Source organism: Strongylocentrotus purpuratus, unplaced genomic scaffold, assembly GCF_000002235.5.
Source record: "Strongylocentrotus purpuratus isolate Spur 01 unplaced genomic scaffold, Spur_5.0 spur5_scaffold_3, whole genome shotgun sequence".
NCBI classification, from domain to species: Eukaryota; Metazoa; Echinodermata; class Echinoidea; order Camarodonta; family Strongylocentrotidae; genus Strongylocentrotus; species Strongylocentrotus purpuratus.
The window spans coordinates 31,430,181-31,453,082 of record NW_022145609.1 but is presented as its reverse complement, the minus strand read 5'-3'; the positions used below and the strand labels follow the sequence as shown (position 1 = coordinate 31,453,082).

At 37.5% G+C, this 22,902-nt stretch overlaps 1 protein-coding gene across 2 annotated transcripts; it reads left to right on the top strand.

The window, feature by feature from the left end:
• The first annotated feature begins 5,770 nt into the window (after positions 1 to 5,770).
• Positions 5,771 to 12,024, top strand: LOC105443273 (macrophage mannose receptor 1-like). 2 transcript variants are annotated; one of them, XM_030996910.1, is made up of 6 exons: positions 5,771 to 6,132; positions 7,546 to 7,911; positions 8,383 to 8,766; positions 9,338 to 9,700; positions 10,096 to 10,296; positions 11,053 to 12,024. In XM_030996910.1, the coding sequence occupies exons 1-6, from the start codon at positions 5,865 to 5,867 to the stop codon at positions 11,295 to 11,297; spliced, it is 1,827 nt and encodes a 608-aa protein (XP_030852770.1). In that variant the 5' UTR covers positions 5,771 to 5,864; the 3' UTR covers positions 11,298 to 12,024. The 2 variants fall into 2 exon arrangements, with proteins under 2 accessions (XP_030852770.1, XP_030852771.1); XM_030996911.1 differs by having other exon boundaries at positions 9,338 to 9,696; positions 11,053 to 11,274.
• The last annotated feature ends 10,878 nt before the right edge of the window (positions 12,025 to 22,902 follow it).

Here is a 22,902-nt window from a genome sequence, read left to right as displayed (position 1 = left end):
GGTCTTTATACGTGCAATGGAACAATATTTTGCATTCGGTGAAAGATGAGACGCACCATTCAACTCGGCTGCGCCTCGTTGAATATAGCGTCTCTTATCTTTCACCTCGTGCAAAATCTTGTACCATTGCACTCATGACCATTCACTATTTGTATAATGTATTGATTTGTTCGTTTTTAATACGTATTGCTTTCCTATTTTCAAAATGGCGGTTAGAAAGAGTTAATTTTCCTTGCGTGGTCCGCTGTCTGGCTTTGCAGACATGTCCCAACCGGTTCTGTCTGGTTCGTTAATATAGTCTATTGTTATGTAGATATGTCATTGTTACATACAGCGCGTAATCGTGCATATTAATTTTTTTGCGCGTGTTTCAACCAATCACGCTTTGCTTTGATTTTTCCGGTAATTCCATGTGGAAATCAGAGGGATTATTTTCATCGGTACAAACAGGTCTTTACTGTGTTTTTGTTTATCGTACCGGTCAATTTTTCGTCCAACATGGACTCACGACTTGGTCCCCGGACTTTTCCCGGTGGACCTGCTCTTCGTTGTGTTTATTGTGTTGACACGATGATTATCGTCATCGTCATCACCTCGCCATTACCCGCTGTGTGATGACACGTTGATTGTCGTCTTAATTCGTCATCATCGACTCATTATCTTCTATCTGCTACTGTCCGTTCGATCGCCACCATCCATTGTGTTGTGTTGACATGTTGATCATCGTCATCGTCATCACCTCACCGTCATCCGTTGTGCTGTGCTGACTCGCTGATAATCGTCAACGTCAACACCACACGCATCAATAGGGACTTTTAGATTCGCACGAAGACAATGTAGATTGCTACGGTCGACGTCCTTTTAATGCACTGCCTTGAATGGACGTCACACGTATCAGTCCACGCAAATCTAAAAGTCCCTATTGACATCTGCATCACCATCATCGCATTCATCAATTGATGGTCTCATCACCATCATCGCATTCATCAATTGATGGTCTCATCACCATCAAAAAGACCATCTTCTTCGTCTTCCTCACTAAGCGTCTCTGTCATCGTCGTCTTCATCTTCGTATCCGCGTCATCGCCGCTGTCTTCGTTATCATCGCTGTCTTTATGTCTTCGTCGTCATCATCATTCGTCGCCACGTCAGCATCGTCATTGCCTGACCTAGTCATTGTGATTTGGTTTGATTCTTATTTCTTATTCTTGAACGCTTTGCTGAACTAATTAACGATCCTTCTTGTACTTGATTTCTGATGATTGACATTCGTTGTTTTTGGTGATTGATTATATTGTCGTACTTCATTTTTGAATGTGACGGAGATAAACCTCCGGGGTACGCCCTCGAGACGATTCCGTTTACTATGATCACTGTTATTTTGATGTAAATTATATGCCGTCTGAGAGAGTTCACTCCCGCGACATTTGATTATTGTGTGTATGTTTTGTATACACCACGAATGATTATACGACCCTTGATATTTGTGTTGATCATCTATACTAAATCGTTGATATTAATCTTATTGTTTGATAGTGTGGTTTGTTCCTCGTGAGATCGTCAAGTTAAGGTACGACCCCCGCCCGGGGAGTTCTACACATCGGTTGATCAGTGTCCTCTTACCTTCTTTATTAAGCAGAGTCTCGTACTGTATTGCAAATTTAGTAGTTCTATATTTCTGCCATGTGCTGAATGTACGTGAAAAATGAAGTTCCATGATTAATGATGAGAATCAGTTCAACAAAAAGGACAAAAGTTTAAAATGAAAGGCACATAAAACAATTTAGGTTTCTCCATTTTTCTTCCTTTTTAATTTAATCATGGTTTCAAGATTACAAAAACAAATAGTCGTATACCAATTAATATCTATCGAAAAATTCATAATTTCCAAAGTTATGCCATGATTATTATTGAGACAGTCCTCAAACAGTCCTCAAAATTGTAAATTAAAAAAATAGTGACTCGCGACATATATCTTGACACGACGTAATATCTAATAGTATAAGAGGATTACCTTTTTTTGAGTAACAGTGGATGAAATCATTAACTGAAATGTAAGATTCTATGAATGTTGTATCTATACGATACGGCCGGGCTAAAATTAAGAAACCAAATTAAATACCCAAAAGGTAGCCCCCATCATTAATAAAAACCCATGAGAAACCTGAAGGGGGCTCTTTTTTAGATTAAAAAAGAGCCCTCTTGGAAAAAAAAACTGAGGATTGATTGTCACAAAAAGTAACTACGCTCCTAAACAATAGCTCATAACTTTGTAACATAGAATCGTTTCAAGATTTCGTCTTGCAAAAATATTTCTATGGTAGTTATGAAAACAATGTGTAACAATAAGAGATTATCATCAATACTTGATTGAGTAAGCACACATTAATGCATTTTTATTTTCATATTTAAAAATTCGCAAAAGTAATATTATCATTGCAGCTTACTGAGTATTAATTTTTTTATTGCAAATTGCAAATAATGCATTAAACCACATGTGCCATTTACAAATTAAAAATGATGGAAAATCAAAAAGCATTGTTTCATAATCAATGCATTCAGTCATGTGCTGTTTCACAACAATGTACGGGCACGCACAATATCTTGTGACTTTTGAATTGGGCCATTTTGTCTTTAATCTGTGCTCATTCAGCCATACAGTGGTGAATATCTCTGATTTTCATACAAAATGTACCTAACGAGTCTACCAATATTGTGGTAAGATGACATCGTGAGACATTTCAATGGTTTCGAAATTATATGAGCAGTTCTTCAGGGGGTAGTTAGTAGTTACTTTTTGTTCTGTTTACATGTATGTGTAAATGTAAAACAGGATTGGCTCATTTAAATCATTTTTCATTTAGGCAAATTTCAATTAAAAAACAATGAAAATACAAAAAAAATATCTGATATTTTCTCTCTCTCACTATTTATGTCTATTTTACTACTTTTTTATGGGGGGGGGGGGGATGCGCTAATTTTGCTAGTATAGACGGGATCAAATCACTTAAAAATAAGACTGGATTTATTATTGTACATGTATTAGGTGCACACGATCTGGAAGCGTCATAGTGTGGTGGTTCTGACTCGCGTCTTTCAATCATAAGGTCGTGAGTTCGAATTTCACTCCAGGGCGTTGATTTTCTTCAGCAAGAAATTCATCCAAATTGTGCTGCACACTCTACCCAGGTAAAGTAAATGGAGACCTGGTAGTAATTTATTCCTTGAAACGCACAACGCGTGAGCGCGTGACAGCTGCTCTGCCAAAGCCATGTAGGGTAATTATGCATTATTGTAGAGCGCTTAGAGACTTCCAACACAGTGTTAGGCTCTATATAAGCACATATCATTATTACACGTATTATAATTCTGTTTAGGATAGCATTAACCAACTTCTTTTGTTTTGTTTTTCCAATCCACCATTCTACAAGTCAAATCTCAAGTACTTCCTTTCAACACCTTGTATCGCTCACACAAAGCGCGCGAAAGCCTGCCAAAGGCGGCCCTTTCGCGAATATTGCTAAGGTCCGTTGCTTGCTGTATTGATTCTCTAATAAACACCAACAGCAGCAACAAAATAACAAAAAATGTTAAGTTTCTGTATCACCCTCTTCGTGGACGTTTACACCGGGGTTTCCCCCTACTCTTATACGAATAGTGCAGTGAGTTCTTAACGTGCAAAGGTAGTGACTCTTCTCTACACGGGGCCTCCATTTAACGTCCTATCCGAGGGACGGAGTGTTTTCCACTTGACATAACCTGTGTCTATGAACAAGGGAAGGGGCACGTTTTCACACAACGCAGGCTTCAGTCACACACACCCACGCAAAGGAAGGGAGTGAACAGTGGTGTAATGTAATCAAAGGAAATTGAAAGTGTGATGAAACTAATAGGAACGATCAATAAAATCAAAGTGTTTTTGACAACAACAAAATTCCCCTCATGAAATGACACGGTCCTTTTGCAATGAGCTTTTAAATTCATCATTAGTTATAAACGAGTAACGTACGCCTCATTTCTGCTCTCATGTCTATTTCTATTCATTCTGTTTTATGCTACCTAACATTTTCTCTTGTATTGATCCTCTTCTTTGTTCAAAAATCAGATCAATCATGAAAACTATAGCGATCGGAGGCACGTTCATTTAGAAAGCAATAGAGTTTTTCTCCATTGCAGGGGCACGTACAATGGAACATGTCTGGGCATGAAGTGCCTTTTCATAATTATTTGAAACTTTATCGACCATTGTCGAAAGCGATTTCTGGCACTTCAAAGATAATGATTTGCTTCAGATGACAGAGCACGTCATAGCTATCATAGGAGGAAGACGTTGGTCTCTTGTTAGTCGTCTACTTCTGTAAAACCTGGATTTTGCCAGAGGTTTTCATAAACTCGAGGTACGTTTTATTCATAAAAATATTTTTGAGAACACCTAGAAAATCTTTTAGAAGAGATTTTCAAAACCTAAGGTATCTGATAACCAAAGTATAGTATTAATCTGTGGGAAAGAAAGGGGTATTTTCCTCATTGGCGTTATCCGCAGGATTGAGTGTGTGCGGTGTGTAGATATTATGTGGGGCGTTGGTGTGTGTGGGGAGATGTGGGTGCGTTCGTCTATGTGAGCGTGTGCGTATGTGTTGGTGTGCGTGTGTTGGTGAAATGCGATTCGCCCGATCGATTGTCCCTTTGATAGGCAACAAATCATAGTTTGTTCTTTATTGCATATGTTAAACGATTATGTATCACTTAATTTAATACTTCGTAGCTTGACATGATACGACATAATTTTCGTTTGTTTTGCTATTATTCATCGTCGATCAGCAGGTTCATGTAGTTAGATGACTATTGTAAATTGGAAAATAAGTACAAAGTGTTGATGAAAATGTTTATCTTTTGTTAGTCGTAATATTAAAATAATAATTGTGTTTATCTTACAGATGGATTTTACTTTTTACATTCTTACATGTGTGATCAGTACGCAAATATATCTCATTACCGGGGAAGGTTTGTAATTTCCTCTTTCCTATTCTTTTCTATTCCAATTCTATTTGACTATTTTATGATACAGTGCGAATCACAAAAAATGCCAAGAAGGTATAAAGTAACTCTTTATGAATAATACATTTGTGAAAAATGTGTATTTTTAAATTTGAAACAAGAAGATTGACCTTAATTCCATATGTCCTCATTTTGTTATAACAAAATCCCATCTTGGCCTATGTATTAATGGTTTCCTGAAAGAAAGAATATATTCTTTTAGTCTTTCATCTGTTGTTGATATTTCGTGAGTAATTCCGCAATGCATGGAAATATCATCGCGCGATTTTTGAATTCTTTCTCTCAAGTCTTGCATATTTTTAACCGATATTTCACGGACATTGCATGTACGTTTGCGGGGACTCGTGTCTTCTTCTGTTTTTAAAACCTCAAGCCAGCCCCAAAGTTGAGAATTATGAACCTTATGCACAAATCAAATAGAAAACTGTAGGTTGTATTAATCATCTCTCAAAATAATGGATGCATTGTCAATGATTGTTTTTCATTGAGATGGAAGCCTCAAATCGCAAAATCATGAACTCTGTATATGCGTAAGACTTTAGTGGCGATATAAAGTTAAAAAGGCCCACAGCGGATTTTCTTTGGGAAAAATCCCAGTCACTTTCGGATCGGCATATTATTTGAATAATGCACTTTTCAAATATTACTTTATTTACAAAATTGGTTAGCAATATCTGCTCGTTTGATTCTATTTCTGTCTTGCAGCTTGTGATGTGAATCAGATTGAATTCAATGGGTCCTTGTACCATTTCTCTCAAAACCCGTCCGACTTTTACACATCGAAAGTCTCTTGTGAGGATCTTGGAATGCATCTGGTCTCGATAGGATCCCAGCTAGAACAGGACTTCTTGGTCTCCAACCTACCCGACAATAGCTCAGAATACTGGATAGGACTAGACAGTGTGACTTGGCAAGACGGTTCAAACCTGACTTACAACAGGTTCAGAGGATATTTCTATGATTTTGATGAAGGAGGAACTTATTTCGTAATGTATATACCGGTTCCAACCTATTGGCTTGATGACATCATCAGTGTCGACAGCAAGCGTAATTGTATTTGTGAAAAAGAAGGCGGTGAGTACCAAACATTGTGATTGGGATGTCACTTTGGCTTACATGAGGGTTATTCTGGTTGTTCCAGGCCCCTTAAATCTAATCTTGCTTCCCTGAAGCCCCCCCCCCCCCCACACACACACGTACACAAACACGCATATGCCCCTCTCCTAGCTGAGTTTTTTTTCTACGCCCCTTTTCGAATGTTAGATCTAAAAAATCCACCTGCAAAATGTGAAGAAATCTTGTTAAGAAGTTTTCTGAACTTTGCGCTCCCTTCTAACAAAATCCTGGATCATTTTTCGTCGATGTATTCATTTCAGCAAACACCTACTAGTATGCGTTAAAATCCTGTACTCTCATAATTATTTAGCAAATGAAAAAAAAAAAACTTCAGTTGAAATAGAACAGAAGTTGCACTATGTACGTTAAAGTGTGTGACATTGTCTGGAGTAAGATTTCATTTAAACAACTTTTTTTTTGAGTTATTGAAAATCCAAGACGTCGGTCTGACTGGCTTTCGGTCACGATGGCTGTTAAGTTATTGGGCTGTTGCATGGTCTAATGAGATGGTCCTAAGTAGGCCAATTTTTAACAGGTGCCGTTGTACAATCTGCTGAGGAATGGTGAAAAGATAAAAGTTAGAAAATACTTTTACACGATTACAGAGGAAATAATCACCGAGGGGATAATACCAGTCTTGAGGGTAACACATCACATCAGGTAAATTATCGAAGGTAAAATGAATCGGAAGCACAGATTTTGAGAGGTAAAATGCCTCTGACATGAAAGAATGAAATATGATATTATGAAATGGCATATACCAGAATGACACAGAGGAGGAGTATGCCTATTGTCATTATGGAGAAAAAGAGACAGATGTAGGCCTACAGTGAGACACTGGTACACACACAAACACACACACGCACACACCCACGCACCAACACACTTACACAACCCACACATAAAGAACAATTCATTGAAATAGTACATCTTTCCCTGCGTTAACATCACCCTGGGTTTCATCTATTGGAATTGCATTCCCAGAAGAAAAAAGAAAACGACTTGACTGAATTCTGTATTGTATCATGAAGTATATCAGATTAGCAGTTTAAAGCAAATCTGCCGGAAATCATATTCACTGAATCGCATACTTTATTTTTTGCACATATAACTGACCAAATGCAGTCGGGTGAGACGACTACCTTGACTTCCACATCTTTGCCTTTTCAACTGAGCTCATGTTTTCTACAAATCGTCCGGCAGATACAGTGTCTTTGTTGACCTGAACATTCAGAACGAGTATGGGTGAATTCTGTATGAGTTATGTATTCAACATAACAGAAATCACAAACGGTAAACCACATTTTTAACAATGCTGCCACAAATGTCAGCATAACCTCTTTCTCCCCTTTCAATTGTTTCTTTTGGTAGCCTGTAATCCAGGTCATGTCGAATTCCAGGGGTCTTGCTATCACTTCTCTGGAATTGTTTCAAATTACAACGCAGCCAAAGCCCTTTGTGAGAGCCTAGGAATGCATTTGGTCTACATAGGTTCTCAAGAAGAACAGGATTTTTTGGAGATAATCCAAGCACCTTATATCGCGATCGGTACGTGGATCGGGCTTAGTGATGTGACCTGGCTCGATGGTTCTAGTCTGACCTATGCTAATTTCGGTATAACAACCTCGACATTCGATGATGGAGGAACTTATTTCGTGATGAGCTCGTCGTCCTCGTTTCGGTGGCTCGACGATGACGGATCAAACCTTCACTATGCCATCTGTGAAAAGGAAGGAGGTAAGCACGAATATATGATTAGTTTTTTCCTGAGCAAAATAAAGTGAAATACAAAAAAAGTCCATGTTACTTGTTTAAAAAAACATCTCTTATGATTGAAAATTGTTTGAAGCACAAGGGGGAGGTTAATGAATTAAACCTCAAAGACGCATGATCACAGGTTCACATGGGGGAAAGTGAGAGCATCCGGGGATATACTTGATAGTGGGTAGTGGCGTTTACAGAGAGTTGAATTCACTTTTACGACCGATCGATGAGCGCACCCTTCTCCAAATTCAGAAGGAATACAGATGAATTCCATTTTGTTCTCAATCTCTCACCTGGAATAGAAACAAATCCACGATTCGTAGCAGTTCTTCTATAATAAACAGCATGACATACAAATGGTGTAGCTTGATGAAGACCCGAAGATAGTTCTTTGATAATATCATCAACATGAGATTAAACCATACATTTCCCCATTTCTTCCAGATTGTTATGGGGTCCCATATACCTACATGTACATTTACAGTGGGTCCTGCTATTACGTCTATGCTACCCCTGTCAGCTTCCTGACGGCGAAATCATTTTGCGAGACTTATGGAACGCATCTGGTCTCGATAGGATCCGGAGGAGAGCAAGATTTCTTGGTGACCAATCTTCCTGACGTTAACACAGATTACTGGATAGGATTAGACAGTATCACCTGGCAAGACGGCTCACAGATGATCTTTAACAGTTTCAAAGGATATCCGGATGATTTCAATCTCGGGGGAACTTGTTTTATAATGGTAACATGGAAACAAGTTCACTGGTTTGATCGTACAGCCGACACCTCAAACGACATAGAGTATTACATTTGTGAAAAAGAAGGCGGTGAGTAATGAAATTTGATTTACAAAGAGTATATATATATATATATATATATATACAGTTAACAACTAAATAATTCATACTCCTTGTCAATTTGATATTTTTGTGACTTTAGTAACTCAAGAATGAAAGGTAGACTGGTTGAATTAGGGCCGTGTTTTTTAATACTATAAGCTTTAATCGTTTTCAAAGCTGTCCGTGGCATGTGTCCAGAGTACATCTCAGATTTTTTCACACCGTGCATCCCACCAGGCGTTTGCGGTCATCTTCTCTACACCTTCTCACCCTCAACCATGGAGCCACAAAAACCTATGGTGACAGGGCACTTGCATGTGGTGGACCAAAACTTTGGAACGCTCTAACAGTGTCGCTACGCTCCATGACTGATGTTGTGAATATATAAAAGTGAAAAACACTGTCCCGCGGATACTGCACACCCCAATCATATATACCGGGCGGAGAGACCCAAGGGTTACAGTTATTCAGTTCGCATTTCGCCTCCCAGGAACAGGTGACGCCATAATGTAGTCTCTCTCTCTCTCCCTCGTGTTTTTGTTTTCGTTTTGTATTCTAGTACCCTGTGATTTGACTCAAATCGAACACGACGGGTCCTGCTATTACTTCTCCCCACAACAAGCCACTTACCACGCATCCAAGCTAATCTGTGAAAGCCGAGGCATGCATCTGGTCTACATCGGATCCCAGGAAGAAGGAGACTTCTTGAAGTTAAAAGGCCCATCGGACAAAAATATATGGATTGGGTTGAGTGCTGTAACCTGGCTCGATAACTCTATCCTGACCTATGCTAATTTCGGTAAAACCACCTCGACATTCGATGACGGAGGAACTTGCTTCGTGATGAATTCTTCCGCTTCTTTTCGATGGCTCGACGATGACAGTTCTAACCAGCATTACTACATTTGTGAAAAGGAAGTAGGTGAGTTGACATTTTCAATAGCCTTGTGCATCACCCTTTGAAATGTTTGAACATGACAATGCCCCACTATGTAATCCGAACATGAATTCTATAGGTTTAACAAAAGGGTAAATGAAATTACTCTTGAGTTAATTTTTCTAAATATTTGCGGTCGTGTTGAAGCAAAATTTTATTTTACTGCAATGTGTTTTAAAAATATAATATATTTTGACTTTGTCATATTTATTAAGCAGATGAACACCGCTAGAAATAGTTCATTCCAGCAATTTTGAAGTGAGAATACGTTAAGGCTTACAATGCTTTAAGACACAAGTTGTGTATGCAAGTACGTGTTGTAGTTTATATTTAACCAAAAAGATTCTTTATAATTAATGCAATAATTTGATTTTAAGCAGGTACAGAATCTTCAACATTCACCCCCGCAACAAGTCAAGGTTGCACCGACGTTGCTACATTCAGTTCTCTACCGGCGACCGATACCACTTCAGCAACATCTACCACAGGCACATCCCAAGCGATGGCTACGTCTCCAATCTCTGCCACACGCGCAAAATGGGCGAAGGCGGCAACTGCAATCTTCTCTGCTCCGGTGGAAGGTAAACATTCTTGCAACATCACGTTTATGCTCTGTTTTCAGTTTTGGATGAAGTGGCTTCAGGAGGAAAAGCTTGTGGCCTGTTCACATAAGCCATGGCAAACTACGACGGGTTTATTTTGTTATGTTTTGTTTTACCTTTCCCCCCCATTTTTTTTTCTTCGAGAGAGTAAATGGCAAGTGAGAATGAAAAAATGTAACTGGGTGCAACAAAGGCCACTCACGTACACACATGTGTGTATATAAAATAAGATATAGAAATATGAAGCGCACTGAACGTATTTTGCCTCAGGGTCATGGCGTGATATGTGAACAGGCTTTACTCCTACATACTGGCAATAATGACACAGCAACAGCAAATAAACAGATACAAACCTGCAGTGATGCATCTGCCAAATTGAGGCCGTATATCGGCTTTGAATGTGTGCGGGATGTTCATGTACGCAGCATGGTATCGATTGTGATGACGGTAATGGTAATAGCTATTGATAGACTACTCCTGCAATTCAATTAACTTGTTGAATAATTTAGCCATGTATCGTGTTGCAATGAAAGAGATTGACTTTAATGTAGGCCTTCATTACAGCGGTTGAAATGAAATGGTTTGGAGTTGGTTCATTTTCAGTAAATTTTATCAGAAACAAAGATCAATACTCAAATAGTGTATTAATTATTAGTAGCGTTGATTCATTTCAATCTGAACTTTTTGGCTATCTTCACATCTAATTAGATTCTTTACTCTGTTACGTTACAATAGCTCACAAGCGATCCAATTACTTCAAAATGTTGGTCAATGGTGCAACACTCGTCGATGTCCTCGTCCGCTCATCGTATACCGCTTCGACCGTCATCGCTTGCGGCCACAGGTGCCTAAATGACCGTCTCTGCTCATGCTTCACGTACATCGCACATGAGAGGACATGCCTTCTTGCCGAGAGTTGCCCGTCGACATTAAAGTCCGGCTATGAAGAACGCCCTGGAGCTGTAACCTATTCGACTTAAATCCAATCTAGGCTTCTTCAAATTTAACTTCTTCATGTATATATATATATATGCAAAGTGAAATTAATCAAATGAAGTAATACTCATCTGCAATGGCTTGGCTACAGTGTGGGGGCAGGGCCGCATTGCCCCCATCGGGTGCCCCCTGCTATGATGCCGCTGCCCCTTAAATGACTGGATCCACTCGAACTGCGTCACTTTTTACACGCAAATTTAAGGAGAACCTCTAGTAATAGACAAATTTACTTCTTGTCTATCTCTAGATTTCTTTTAATCTTCTAATTTATTATGATGTGTGATAATGGTTAAATGATAAAATATGTAAGTTAAACGTGCGTATGTATCAATTGTTTATACAGTGTAACAGCAACTATAGATATTAGAGCACATAACACATGTAAACACACTGCAAATTCTCATTACTAAAATGTATAGTTATTTTTCTCACTTAAAATAAGTTTGATTATTTGTGTACGTTCAAACATTACAACATAGGTTAAGCATCTTTCGTTTATTGGAATATTTATTTATTTTTAGTGAAGTGTATTGTTTTGTCTAGATTATTTGGGTTAGGCTCAGTCGTACAAAAACACTCCAACATTTATTAGGGATTCGGTTTCGTGAAACCGTCATCGCTGCTACAGCAAGGGATCGTTCCCCCCGGAAAATTTGAAAAAGTGCCAAAAAATATGTATAGCAAATACTGACTAAAGACTGCAACACACTTTTAGGCTCTGGAGGGCGAAAGAGAGCAGTATTTTGGAATAATAAAAATGCAAAAATCTTCTCGCTCGATAACTACTTTCCCTCGCATAGTATCCTTCAAAATGTACACGTAAATATTGTGGAAAGACTATGTATTCCGTTGGTATCATCGTGATACCAACGAAATACAGATTTCCCCTCGCATTTCGTCCCTCGGTCATGCAAAGAAATCGCCGCCCCTGGCTACAGCACATGCGTGATGTGTTTTATTTCATGTGTTATTATGTCTAATGTTATTATATCAATTTGTATTGTGAAAGGAAGAATCCTAGCTGTAAACCTCGGCTTTGACATATGGAAACGTTGTATCATCCGCTCAATCTAACTTGCGTGCATAACAAATAAGCATTTTTTGGAATGAAAAAGTGTAGTTTTCAAAATAGTGCGTTTCTTTCCAGCATTGGGGTGCCCGGGTGTTCTTTATTAAATCGATTTGTTGACAGACAAGTATAATTCATTTCAGCCATAGACATGTATACGTAGAAAGTACTAAATTTTAAATATTGAGTTTCTCATTTAAAGAAAGACTTTATTTCCAAAATCAGATATCATTCAGCCGTAACATAAATGTTTAAAGGAAACGATGAAGTCAAAGCATATAGCATATTATAGTATTAATATAGCATGCAATCAATTTTGTTTCAAACGTCTCAATATTCCAAATATAGCTGCAAATGGATGGTTTGATAATTATTGCCTAGACCAACTTTATTCCTAATCTATTTGCTTTATTCGGTTTACATCATAAGGTCACCTCAGTAGCATAATTATTGAAAACTGACGATTATATAAAAATATAGTTTTAATCACCGCGTTGTCTGCTATACATGGACATAGCAACACAAAATGAAAGCTTGTTGTATCTTTCAATAATGCGTGAAGCTCTATTTTTAATTAAGGTTTAAGAAATTATAAGAAGCGAATAAATGGACAAATTCACTATATTTAACAGCAATCAGTGTTGAATTATGAGATTTTATGTTATCCTTTGTGTTTATTGATTTATTATTATTATTATTATTATTATTTAGAAAAAAAAAATTATTCGGCAATTCACAAAAATATAAAAATGTAAATATAGGTAAACAAACATTAAGAGAATGTCAATTATAAATGCATAATTTTCATGGAGGTCCTCTGAGTGCATCAGTTGGCTGCCAGGGAAGAGGAAAGCAAACTAAATCACTGTAACCGTAATGGTCCCTCTTCCCGACCAACTGGTGCACCCAGAAGACCTGCAAAATATAGCATGAAGGTAATTGAATGTATAACATTTCATAATCAAACCAGCTAACAAAAAAAAAGCACAAGGGGGACATCAAATTAATATGTATGATGACACTAGGTCATGACACGATACTGATCATTAACATGAGGAATAAAGTCTGGCTTAATAACTATTGCATAAAATGTCTAGTAGGTAAACTGAAACCATGAAGTATAAAACTGAGCAAAGAAAAAAAAGTGAGAGCATGTAGTAGCGCACTGACAAGAATGTCTAAAATCATACAGAATAACCGGTATATAAAAGTTACGAAAACATTAAAGGAAGTGAATAGATACATAGGCTTAGTGGGCTTCAGGTGAGTAAGGAAACTAGAGAACGAATACATTCAAGAACCAGTACTTCATATTATATGTTATATTATGCAAACAATTTATAAAGAAGCTGCGTTTGAAACGTCCAGAAGATGTTTAAATAATGGAAGAAAAAAGAAAGAAAAAAGACTCTAAAGACATAACAATAATAAAATCAAGATTGCAGTTTTGGTTGAAGAATATTATAGAGAAGTAGACGAATGAATGATTATAAAATATACCGTAATTATTACATTAATCTCTCGTAAATTAAATTAAACAAAGACTTCAAGAGAAAAAGTCAATCAAAGAAGATATGACTTTTCAGCCTGTGTTGCCAGGTCTGAGTACAAAGTCAATGCGCAAGTCCCGGGGTAGTTCGTCCCACAGTCTAAGACACACGTACATAGCGGAGTCACTTAAGCGTTTCGTACGAGCCATCAGGTGATGGAACCTGATATCTTCTTGTCTTCTTTGTATGACTTTGATTTTCGAAGAAATATCACTGCTCTCGACGATGTTGTAGAGAGCTTTTGCAACGAATTTGATGAGTAAGTATTTCCTACGGGATTCTAGCAAGACCCAATTCAGGAGTCTTAGACGCTCGGGATACTGCTGCCTGCGCTGTAACAGGATGATACGAGTTGCTCTCCTTTGAAAAGTCTGTCACAGAGATTCCTATTGGTGGGGTTTCACGCAGGTAAGCCGTACTCTAGTAACGGTAGTACTAGCGATTTGTAAAGTGCCAGAAGAGCTGAAGTTGCTAAGCCTGATGACATGGAGGTGATCAGTCCCAGCAATCTATTGGCTCTGCGGGTAATGTAATCAACGTGATCATCCCAAGACAGCTTGGTATTGATAATCACCCCTAGATATTTGGTTTGTAACACTGACTCGATTTTGAGCTCCATTCAAAAGATATACTGGTTCGACAACGTTTTTCCTTGAACATGAAATTCGCATCACTTTCGTTTTGTTCACATTGAGCTTTTTTCCATCGGAAACACTAGTGCGAAACCCTGTCAAGATCACGTTGTAATATTGAAGAGTCCGTGATATCACGTACAGGTCGATAGATGATTGTGTCGTCCGCGAACAATGCACATGGAGATTCCAAGGTATTAGGTACATCGTTGATGAACAAATTAAACAAAAGCGGACCTAGGACACTCCCTTGAGGGACCCCGGAAAGAAGCCCACTCAGAGAAGGAACCTTTGTATAGGACACGGTGGCGTCGTCCGCATAGAAAGGATTTCATCCATGTCCAGAGGTTACCGCCAATATTGAACATTTCTGAAAGTTTACAAAGCAAGACATCGTGGGGCATCTTGTCAAATGCACGCAAAAAGTCTTAGTAGACTACATCGACAGGACATGAACGCGGACCCTCCAGGCAGGTAAGCCACTCGTTCGTAAGATGTAATACTTGGGTTACACAGGATTTACGCTTTCTAAATCCATGCTGAACGCTGGTGATAGGGCAGTTAGCACTGAGATGGTTTTCAATTGCGCTCGCTACAATAGATTCCATCATCTTACTGGCAACTGAGGTAAGCGAAACAGGCCGATAATTTGAAGGATCTGACCTGTCGCCAGATTTAAAAACGGGACAGACATTCGCTACCTTCCATGATCTCGGAACTGTGCCTGCCGACAGTGACAATGAGAGAATACGCTGAAATATATGTGAAGACACCGCGGCGGTTCGCTTTAACAGGATAGGCGACAAACCATCCACACCAGAGGCCTTATTCACTTGAAGTGAGTCCATGCGTCGATAGATATCACTAGTCGAAATATTAAATGACTGCAAGCATTCGATCGGAAAGTCACATTTCGGTGGAATATCTGGCACACATCTTTCCTCTGAAAAGGATGATTGAAAACAGCTGAGGAACTTACTTGCGATGTCGGGGGGTTTGCTGAAGACTTCCTGATCAACAACAAGAACTGGCGGAGGAGCGTTCCTGTTATGCTCTCTGATGAACGCGAAAAACCGCTTCTTATTATCGGGAAGAGAGAAGAGGTCATTGATATAGAGACTGTATGCACTCCTTACTGTTAACCTTTATGGATTGTCAAGGAAATGTTTATCTAGGTTGATTTTATATATTCTTGTATGTTGTAAACAAATTACCTTTGTTGTGGTGAGTACACTTGAAATAAGCACCCCATCACTATAAATGAAATTGGATTTGTTATACACAAAAATATAATTTACAGTGCGAGGATGGGGTGCGAGGAGAGCGGGAGTATACTGCACATACACTATACACACGAATCCCAAACGGCGTTGGCAAAGTCACCCATATTGCTCCGATTGTCTCATTTTCGCTAGCGTGAACATTGCCAGCACAAACCACTGACCTCTACCTCCTGAACGGATCATCGCCCATTCCCATTCACTATACGTTACGTACTAAAAGGCTGTATTGTCTGACCGTTCATGAATATTCATGTTTTTGCTAAACTCGGCAAAATGTTTGCTTTTACTAAATGGAAAAATTACGGTGGGGGTTTGGATGAAATGGACATAATGAAATAGGCAGAAGTGATCTATGATAATTCATGCGTTTTATGTTTCGTGTGCTCGACCTATAATCTTCAAATCGCTTGGTAAACTGAGTCCAAAGTTAGACTTGTTTCACATGTGTATTATAGGCAATGACGAGCTTGCAACCTATTTTGAAAACTTACGGTGGGTGAACTTTCAAAAGTCAATGAGACATGAGGGCTCAAATGAAAGAGCTAGTGATAACGTACGTCGGGGTGGATGTGCTTTTCGTTTAAACAAAAAATGAATTTTTAACGATTTTTAAAAAAAAACGTCCATAGGCTAACATGTTAGGCTGCTGACGCTGACCATGCTCTGACGATAGGGGGCGTCGTGAAATGAGACTAAACGGAGCCATATGGTCAAAAAGTAAAATGTATCCTACAAGGTGAATACATTTGTTGTCGGCTATTAACACCCCCTCTCCCACTCTCTCTCTCTCTCTCTCTCTCTCTCCCTCTCTCTCTCTCTCCCTGTCTATCTGTCTGTCTCATGATTCTCATCCGTTCTCTCTTTACTGTATATTTACATAAGCACATGTTATCTTTCAAAACAGAAAGCAATACCACGTTAGGTGTTAAGCTGGTAGAAGATTCTTTTTTATTTTATTAAAGAAAATCTGTAATCGTACATCGAGTATGAAAGGTAAAAGGATACAAACAGAGTAAATGATCTAGGCAAAAATATTTTTGTTGAAGTAGTAAATAATTCTAAAGATAGGGCATGTTCAGGATATAACAGTTCTGCGGGTATATTAATATATTTTTTTTTTATTAAAACGTCTAAATTGGAATATAAGATTAAGAACGAAAGACGTATGACGTAGGTGCGTACGTACATAAACAAAGAAATACATACACGCAAAATCATTCCCAAAACAGTGCGTCCCAGAAAAAACGAAACCGAGAATTATCGATGTTTTATCATAACTTAGTCAGATTTATTATTAATAAATGACACATATTTGGAAAGCTTAGATCCTCTTCTTTCATTTGATGCAACTTATATGATACATATTTCACGCATGAGTGATTAAGATCAATTTGAAGAGAGTAAAACAAAAAGTCATTTGGCGGACGATATCTGAATTTCAAAGAGAAAATCACAGAAAATTCTAGAAATTTGAGTTTCTGCCCTTTCATATGACACCTCAATCAGGAAAAATAGGCAAGGAATAACAAAGTTCTGTTTGTTTAAAGTAATGCTTGCATTTCCATAATTTGATTTGACGAATTCGTTTTAAACGAATCAAAGAGGATGATCTAAGCTTTACAAAGATGTGTCATTTATCAATTATAATTGTGATTAAGTTAAGATAAAACATCGATAATTCTCGGTTTCGTTTTTTCTGGGACGCACTGTATATTATACATCAAAAATGTTTATTCAAGCAGAATAACTATACAGGTACTGCAGTAGTACAGCGGAGGAAATTATACTGCGGCTCAGCGTAGATTGTATGGCGTGAGCGCCGTGACACTCCGGACTTGCCCGCCGGAGGCAATTGAAATCCTGTACGCTCGCTAAATTGTCAACTGCCAAATAGTAGGCCTACTCCAAAATAGTACTCCCAATTCCCAAATATAACTTTTTCAACCTTAAAATGGTTAAAAAAAATTCTGGTCACGGAAAAAGCTCTCTACCAATCAAGACCCAAATAAACATGTAGTAGTACTATGATTAATAGTAGTATTAGTCGTAGTAATGATAGCAGTAATAGTTCTTGTAGTATATATTAGTAGTAGTAGTCCGAAGTAGTAGAAGCAGTAGTAATAATAGAAGTAGTATGGGAATTACTAGTACTAGTAGTAGTAATAGTAGTAGTAGGAGGAGAAGTAGTAGTAATAGGCTATTAGTAATATTAGTATTAATAGTAATAGTAGTAGTAGTAGTAGCAGTAATAGCAGTAAAAGTAGTAGAAGTAGTAAAGTAGTAGTAATAGAAGGTAGAGGAGTAGTAGTTATAATCGTAGTAACATTAGTAATATTAGTAGTAGTAGTTTTAGCATTAGTGATAGTAGTTGTAATAATAATAATAGTAGTAGTAGTAGTAGTAGTAGAAGAAGCAGTGGTAATAATATGTAGTAGTAGTAATAGTAGTCAAAGGAGAAGTAGTAGTAGTAGTAGTAGTAGTAATAGTATATAGCAGGCCTAGTAATAGTAGAATTAGTAGTAATAGAAGTAATAGAGAAGTAGTAGTTGTAATCGTAGTAACATTAGTAATAATAGTAGTAGTAGTAGTATCAGTAACTTTAGTTATCGTAGAAGTAGTTATAGTAGTAGTAATAATAGTAGAAGTAGTAACAGTAGTAGTAGTAGTAGCAGTAGAAATAGAAGTAGTAGTAGGTAGCACGTACGACACGATGTTATCACAGAATGATGTCACTTGGTGGTCATACGGGGGCAAGAGGGACCCCTTGCAGCTTCACCCGAAATTTAGAGGGAAAAAAAGGGGGGAAAGAGATATAAGAGACAAAAATAAAGAGCAAGTATGGAGAGGAGGAAATAGGGAACATGATAAGAAGACTCTTCGACGCCGGATTGGTCAATTTGTATTTTATTCTCCGTGTACGACTACTGCCGCCCCCATCCTATGTTTAGACCCGTGTTAATCCACATAATTTGCAACTTCAAAAAGCTATCAGTAAATTGTATAACATTCTCACACTCATAAAGCTGATTAGATATTAATTTACACAGGTGTTTCCTAAAAGCTAAAATCCCCTAAACATTTTGCGCAATGATTTTCTTTTCCTCTCATATTTACGTCAATTTTGTTTTTAGCATACTTTTGGTTAGTTTCAATTTCCATTACATTTCTTGTTCATACAGTTTGAAGTATGCTTTTATACAATCCAAAGGGATTTTTTGTTTCAGTTTGTGCTCGATGTGTCTCAAAGGAGAATTTAAAAATCAAACAACAACTACACATGCCACACCGAAAGGAGATTTTCATTGTCAGATTACAGGTTTTATTTCTTAAAAATTGCTTGATTACTCCCGTGTTTCTTCCCTTTATGAATTAGAATTAAAATTATTATGAATGAGTAATGGAAACCAAACAGCCAAGGTTGAATAAATAAATGGCAAGGTACGAATCACGCTGTCATGCAAGAATGACTACAATATAAATTGTACTCCCAATTAAATGCTGAACTAGGAAAACCGACTATAATTATGAAAGTATCCTTTTTTCTAAAGTCAACATAGAAAGTAGATATTCGCTGCTTGTATAGCGCTCAATTCTACCAGACACATGCCGGAATATGCTCAATGCATGCATCTTTATGTACAACAACTGAAACCTCTCCCAGGAAGCTTAACATTTGATATTTTATTGATATATATTTCCACTTGATTATATGCTCATTGTCATATTCTAATTAGACGTAGTGTTTGTAATATCATTATTATTATTAGTAGTAATCGTAGCAGTAGTAGCAGAAGTAGTGGTAGTAGTATTAGTAGTAGTAGTAGTAGTTGAATTAGCAGCAGTAATAGTAGTAGTATCAGGAGTAGTAGTAGTAGTAGTAGTAGTAGTAGTAGTAGTAGTAGTATCAGTAGTAGTAGTAACAGTAGTAGGTAGTACTTACGACACGATGTTATCAGAGAATAATATCAATTGATGGTGCTACGGGAGCAAGAATGACACTAGCCCCCCTCACCCGGAATTTGTAAATATTCTAAAACCACTATGTATATTAAAAACATTAAGGCACCATTGAATGCAATCATAAAATGAATTGTAAATAAATAATCATATGTTGCAAAGTACAATAATTTTACAATTACCATGCACATAGAACATTAAACGTATCACGTTAACGTTTTACAATTTTTATACATTTGCCTGCATACATATGATCATTTACTTACAATGCATTTTATGATTGCATTCAATTATGTCTTAATGTTTTTAATATACATAGTGGTTTCAGAATATTTACAAATTAATAATGTTTGCCTGGAATAGTATTATGACATGTATCCTGTTAAAGTACTTTCATGTATATGTACAAAAGTTATGAACTGTAAAATTAAGGGATATCAGTTTATGAGGTGAATATATAGGGAATGAATGCAATCGTGTTTGATGGTGCATTTTAAAGAAATCAGGCAGTCACCGATCTCTCCCATTATGTGCAGACAAAACAGATCCAGACAAAACAAAGTCAATTCAAATCACAGGAAAATCCCTTCGGGTTACCTAAAATTATTATGAATGCGTAACAGAAAAGAAACAGCCAAGGTTGAATAGATAAGTGGCGAGATGCGAATCACGCTGACATGCAAGAACGATTACATGAAAAAGGATTTTAAAAATTTTTTTTTTTTTAATGTTTGATTTATACCATCTCGTACCAACTAAATGAAAATTTCATACGCATAATATTGTCCTAACATGTTTTCTGACGCCTAAGGTTCAACGAGATGACAGTTTCAATACTCTTATGCGAATCCCCCTTTTTAAGTTGTAATGTTCGCGTATATCACTTGAGGGTGGACAGGGGTATTGGAACTTCCTTAGGTTCATTTTTGTCGAAAGTCAACATAGAAAGTAGATATTGGTTGTTTGTATAGCGCTCATTTCCACCAGACACATGCCGAAATAATTATGCTCAAGGAGTTTAAGATGCTTCATTACTACCCCTGCTTAATCGCTGGATGAGCGAATTTCAGAGCACACAGCAATCAAGAAATTTCTACCTACCACGTATCCACTAAATTCCCTTTTTCATCACATTATATAAAAAGGAAATATGTGTCTTTTGAAGCTAAACCTGAATCTCTTACACCTGAGTTTAGAGAGTTAAAGGTAAGGTAATACCGAAGGGCATTAGTGCCATGATGGAGCTCTAGTCTACAACTTTCCTACCACCAGTCAAATACACAAATGCACAAATGCACAAATGCACAAATGCACAAATGCACAAATGCACAAATACACAAATGATACATTTTTGCGACTGCATTTATAGTGAAAATGCACTGCACGCAGGTTAAGTCACAGTAGGATAATAAACAATACTTGTCGAGTTTATAGTCCGTCTCATTGTGACTTTAATAACTAAGTGCAGTGCATATCATTAATGCACGAGCTAACACGGGTATTATTTGTTTTATACGATGGGTCTACAATTTTAGTATGAAGTCGAGAAATTGACGGTTGTTATCCCCAAAATGCTTTCCCCGTGCATATGGTAAAAAATAATGCACGCACACGTGATCCATTTCGACGCTTCTCACTGGCTACATTCTTGAACGCACTTTATAAGCCCCTATTATAATGTCTGTTGCACACAAAGCGCCATTGGTTTGACGTAGGTCTGTAAAGTCATATTTTTCTTTTACAATAACGCAAATATTGTTTTATTGGTGCATGCGAGGATACCCCCCCCCCAAAAAAAAAAAAAAAATTGTGATCGATCACCGTTATTTTTTTTATCAGGGTAACGTCACTTCCTGTTACTTTTACGAAATTTCAGTCAAGTAATATTTTATTTGTTGTAAAGATTCATTTAACTTGTATACCAAGTAGATAAAGATGGCATGCGACTCATATTACGGACACCTGTACAATAAGCATAAAAATTTAAAGATTTTTTTTAAAGACAAAAATCGCGAAAATTGCTTCGCGCAAAAAATATATCAGCTTTGGATTGGATCAAGCGTCGTTCGTTCATTCCCTCCTCCGCCCACACATACGGGGACAGTGTTAATCATATGGGAGCAATTTTCCTGAAATGGAGAAAATCAGGTGCAAACATTGAGACTCAAAAACAAGAAAAAGAAAACAGAAACAGAACAAATCAACAAACAAAAGTTACCACCAACTCAAAACCGGCTAGAGTGAGAGGTATACAAGTAGCGATCTAGATTTCTCCAGATTACAACGTTTATCTTCCTTTCTTTGTTTTGTTTTAACAAGTTCGGGTGTTGAAAAGGTTTGGACCAAATCCATTTAATTCCATGGTGGGTGTTGTTCTAAGAATTATTGTTACGGAAATATTAGATACCGAACTTGTGTTGAAAGGGAAATCCCCGTTTTTGCTTGAAACCCCCACTCCCCCCCCACTATGCCTTCAATAATACTGCCTCATCTTTAACAGAGCGGAATAGCTTTTGTTTCGTCAACATTCGATGAGCTTCTCTTCGCAAGACCTGTATGCACAGGTTATACACCTGCTTCATTTGGGTTTCATGCTGCTCTCTAGATCGGATCAGTTGGTAAGTCCTCTTTGTAAATCTGCCCGAATCAGTTGCAAATCATTGAATTAAAGTAAGCTTAAAGGGAAAGTTGAGCTCTGGTCAAGGTGGAAAAAATAACTTAATAACTCATTCTCCTCATGTTAGTTTGGAAAAATATCAAAGGAGAAATGTCTCTTGAAAAGAGATGCTCTTAAAATGCCCAGATGATTGGAATATAACAAGCAATAGCTAAACGTTTGCACTAAATATTTGTATGCACTAACTTTTACCCATTTCTGTATGCCGTATATGATCTCCAGGAAGACTGAGTCAATTTGTTTTCATTTTTACCAATTCAAAACTTCAAATCATCAAGTGTTATACATAGCAATAAAATCGGCATATTTCTCTATTGCTTCCACAACTTTCGCAACGCCTTTCCATGACCAGAACTCAACTTTATCTTTAATTATAATATCTATGCATTGGGATAAAACAATTAAATATGTACATTGGTTT

Excerpts from the sequence above, each read along its gene's own strand:
- LOC105443273 (XM_030996910.1), top strand. The coding sequence starts at position 5,865 with ATGCATCTGGTCTCGATAGGATCCCAGCTAGAACAGGACTTCTTGGTC. Across the intron at positions 6,133-7,545 it reads TATTTGTGAAAAAGAAGGCG|CCTGTAATCCAGGTCATGTC; the intron begins GTGAGTACCAAA and ends TTCTTTTGGTAG. Across the intron at positions 10,297-11,052 it reads CTTCTCTGCTCCGGTGGAAG|CTCACAAGCGATCCAATTAC; the intron begins GTAAACATTCTT and ends ACGTTACAATAG.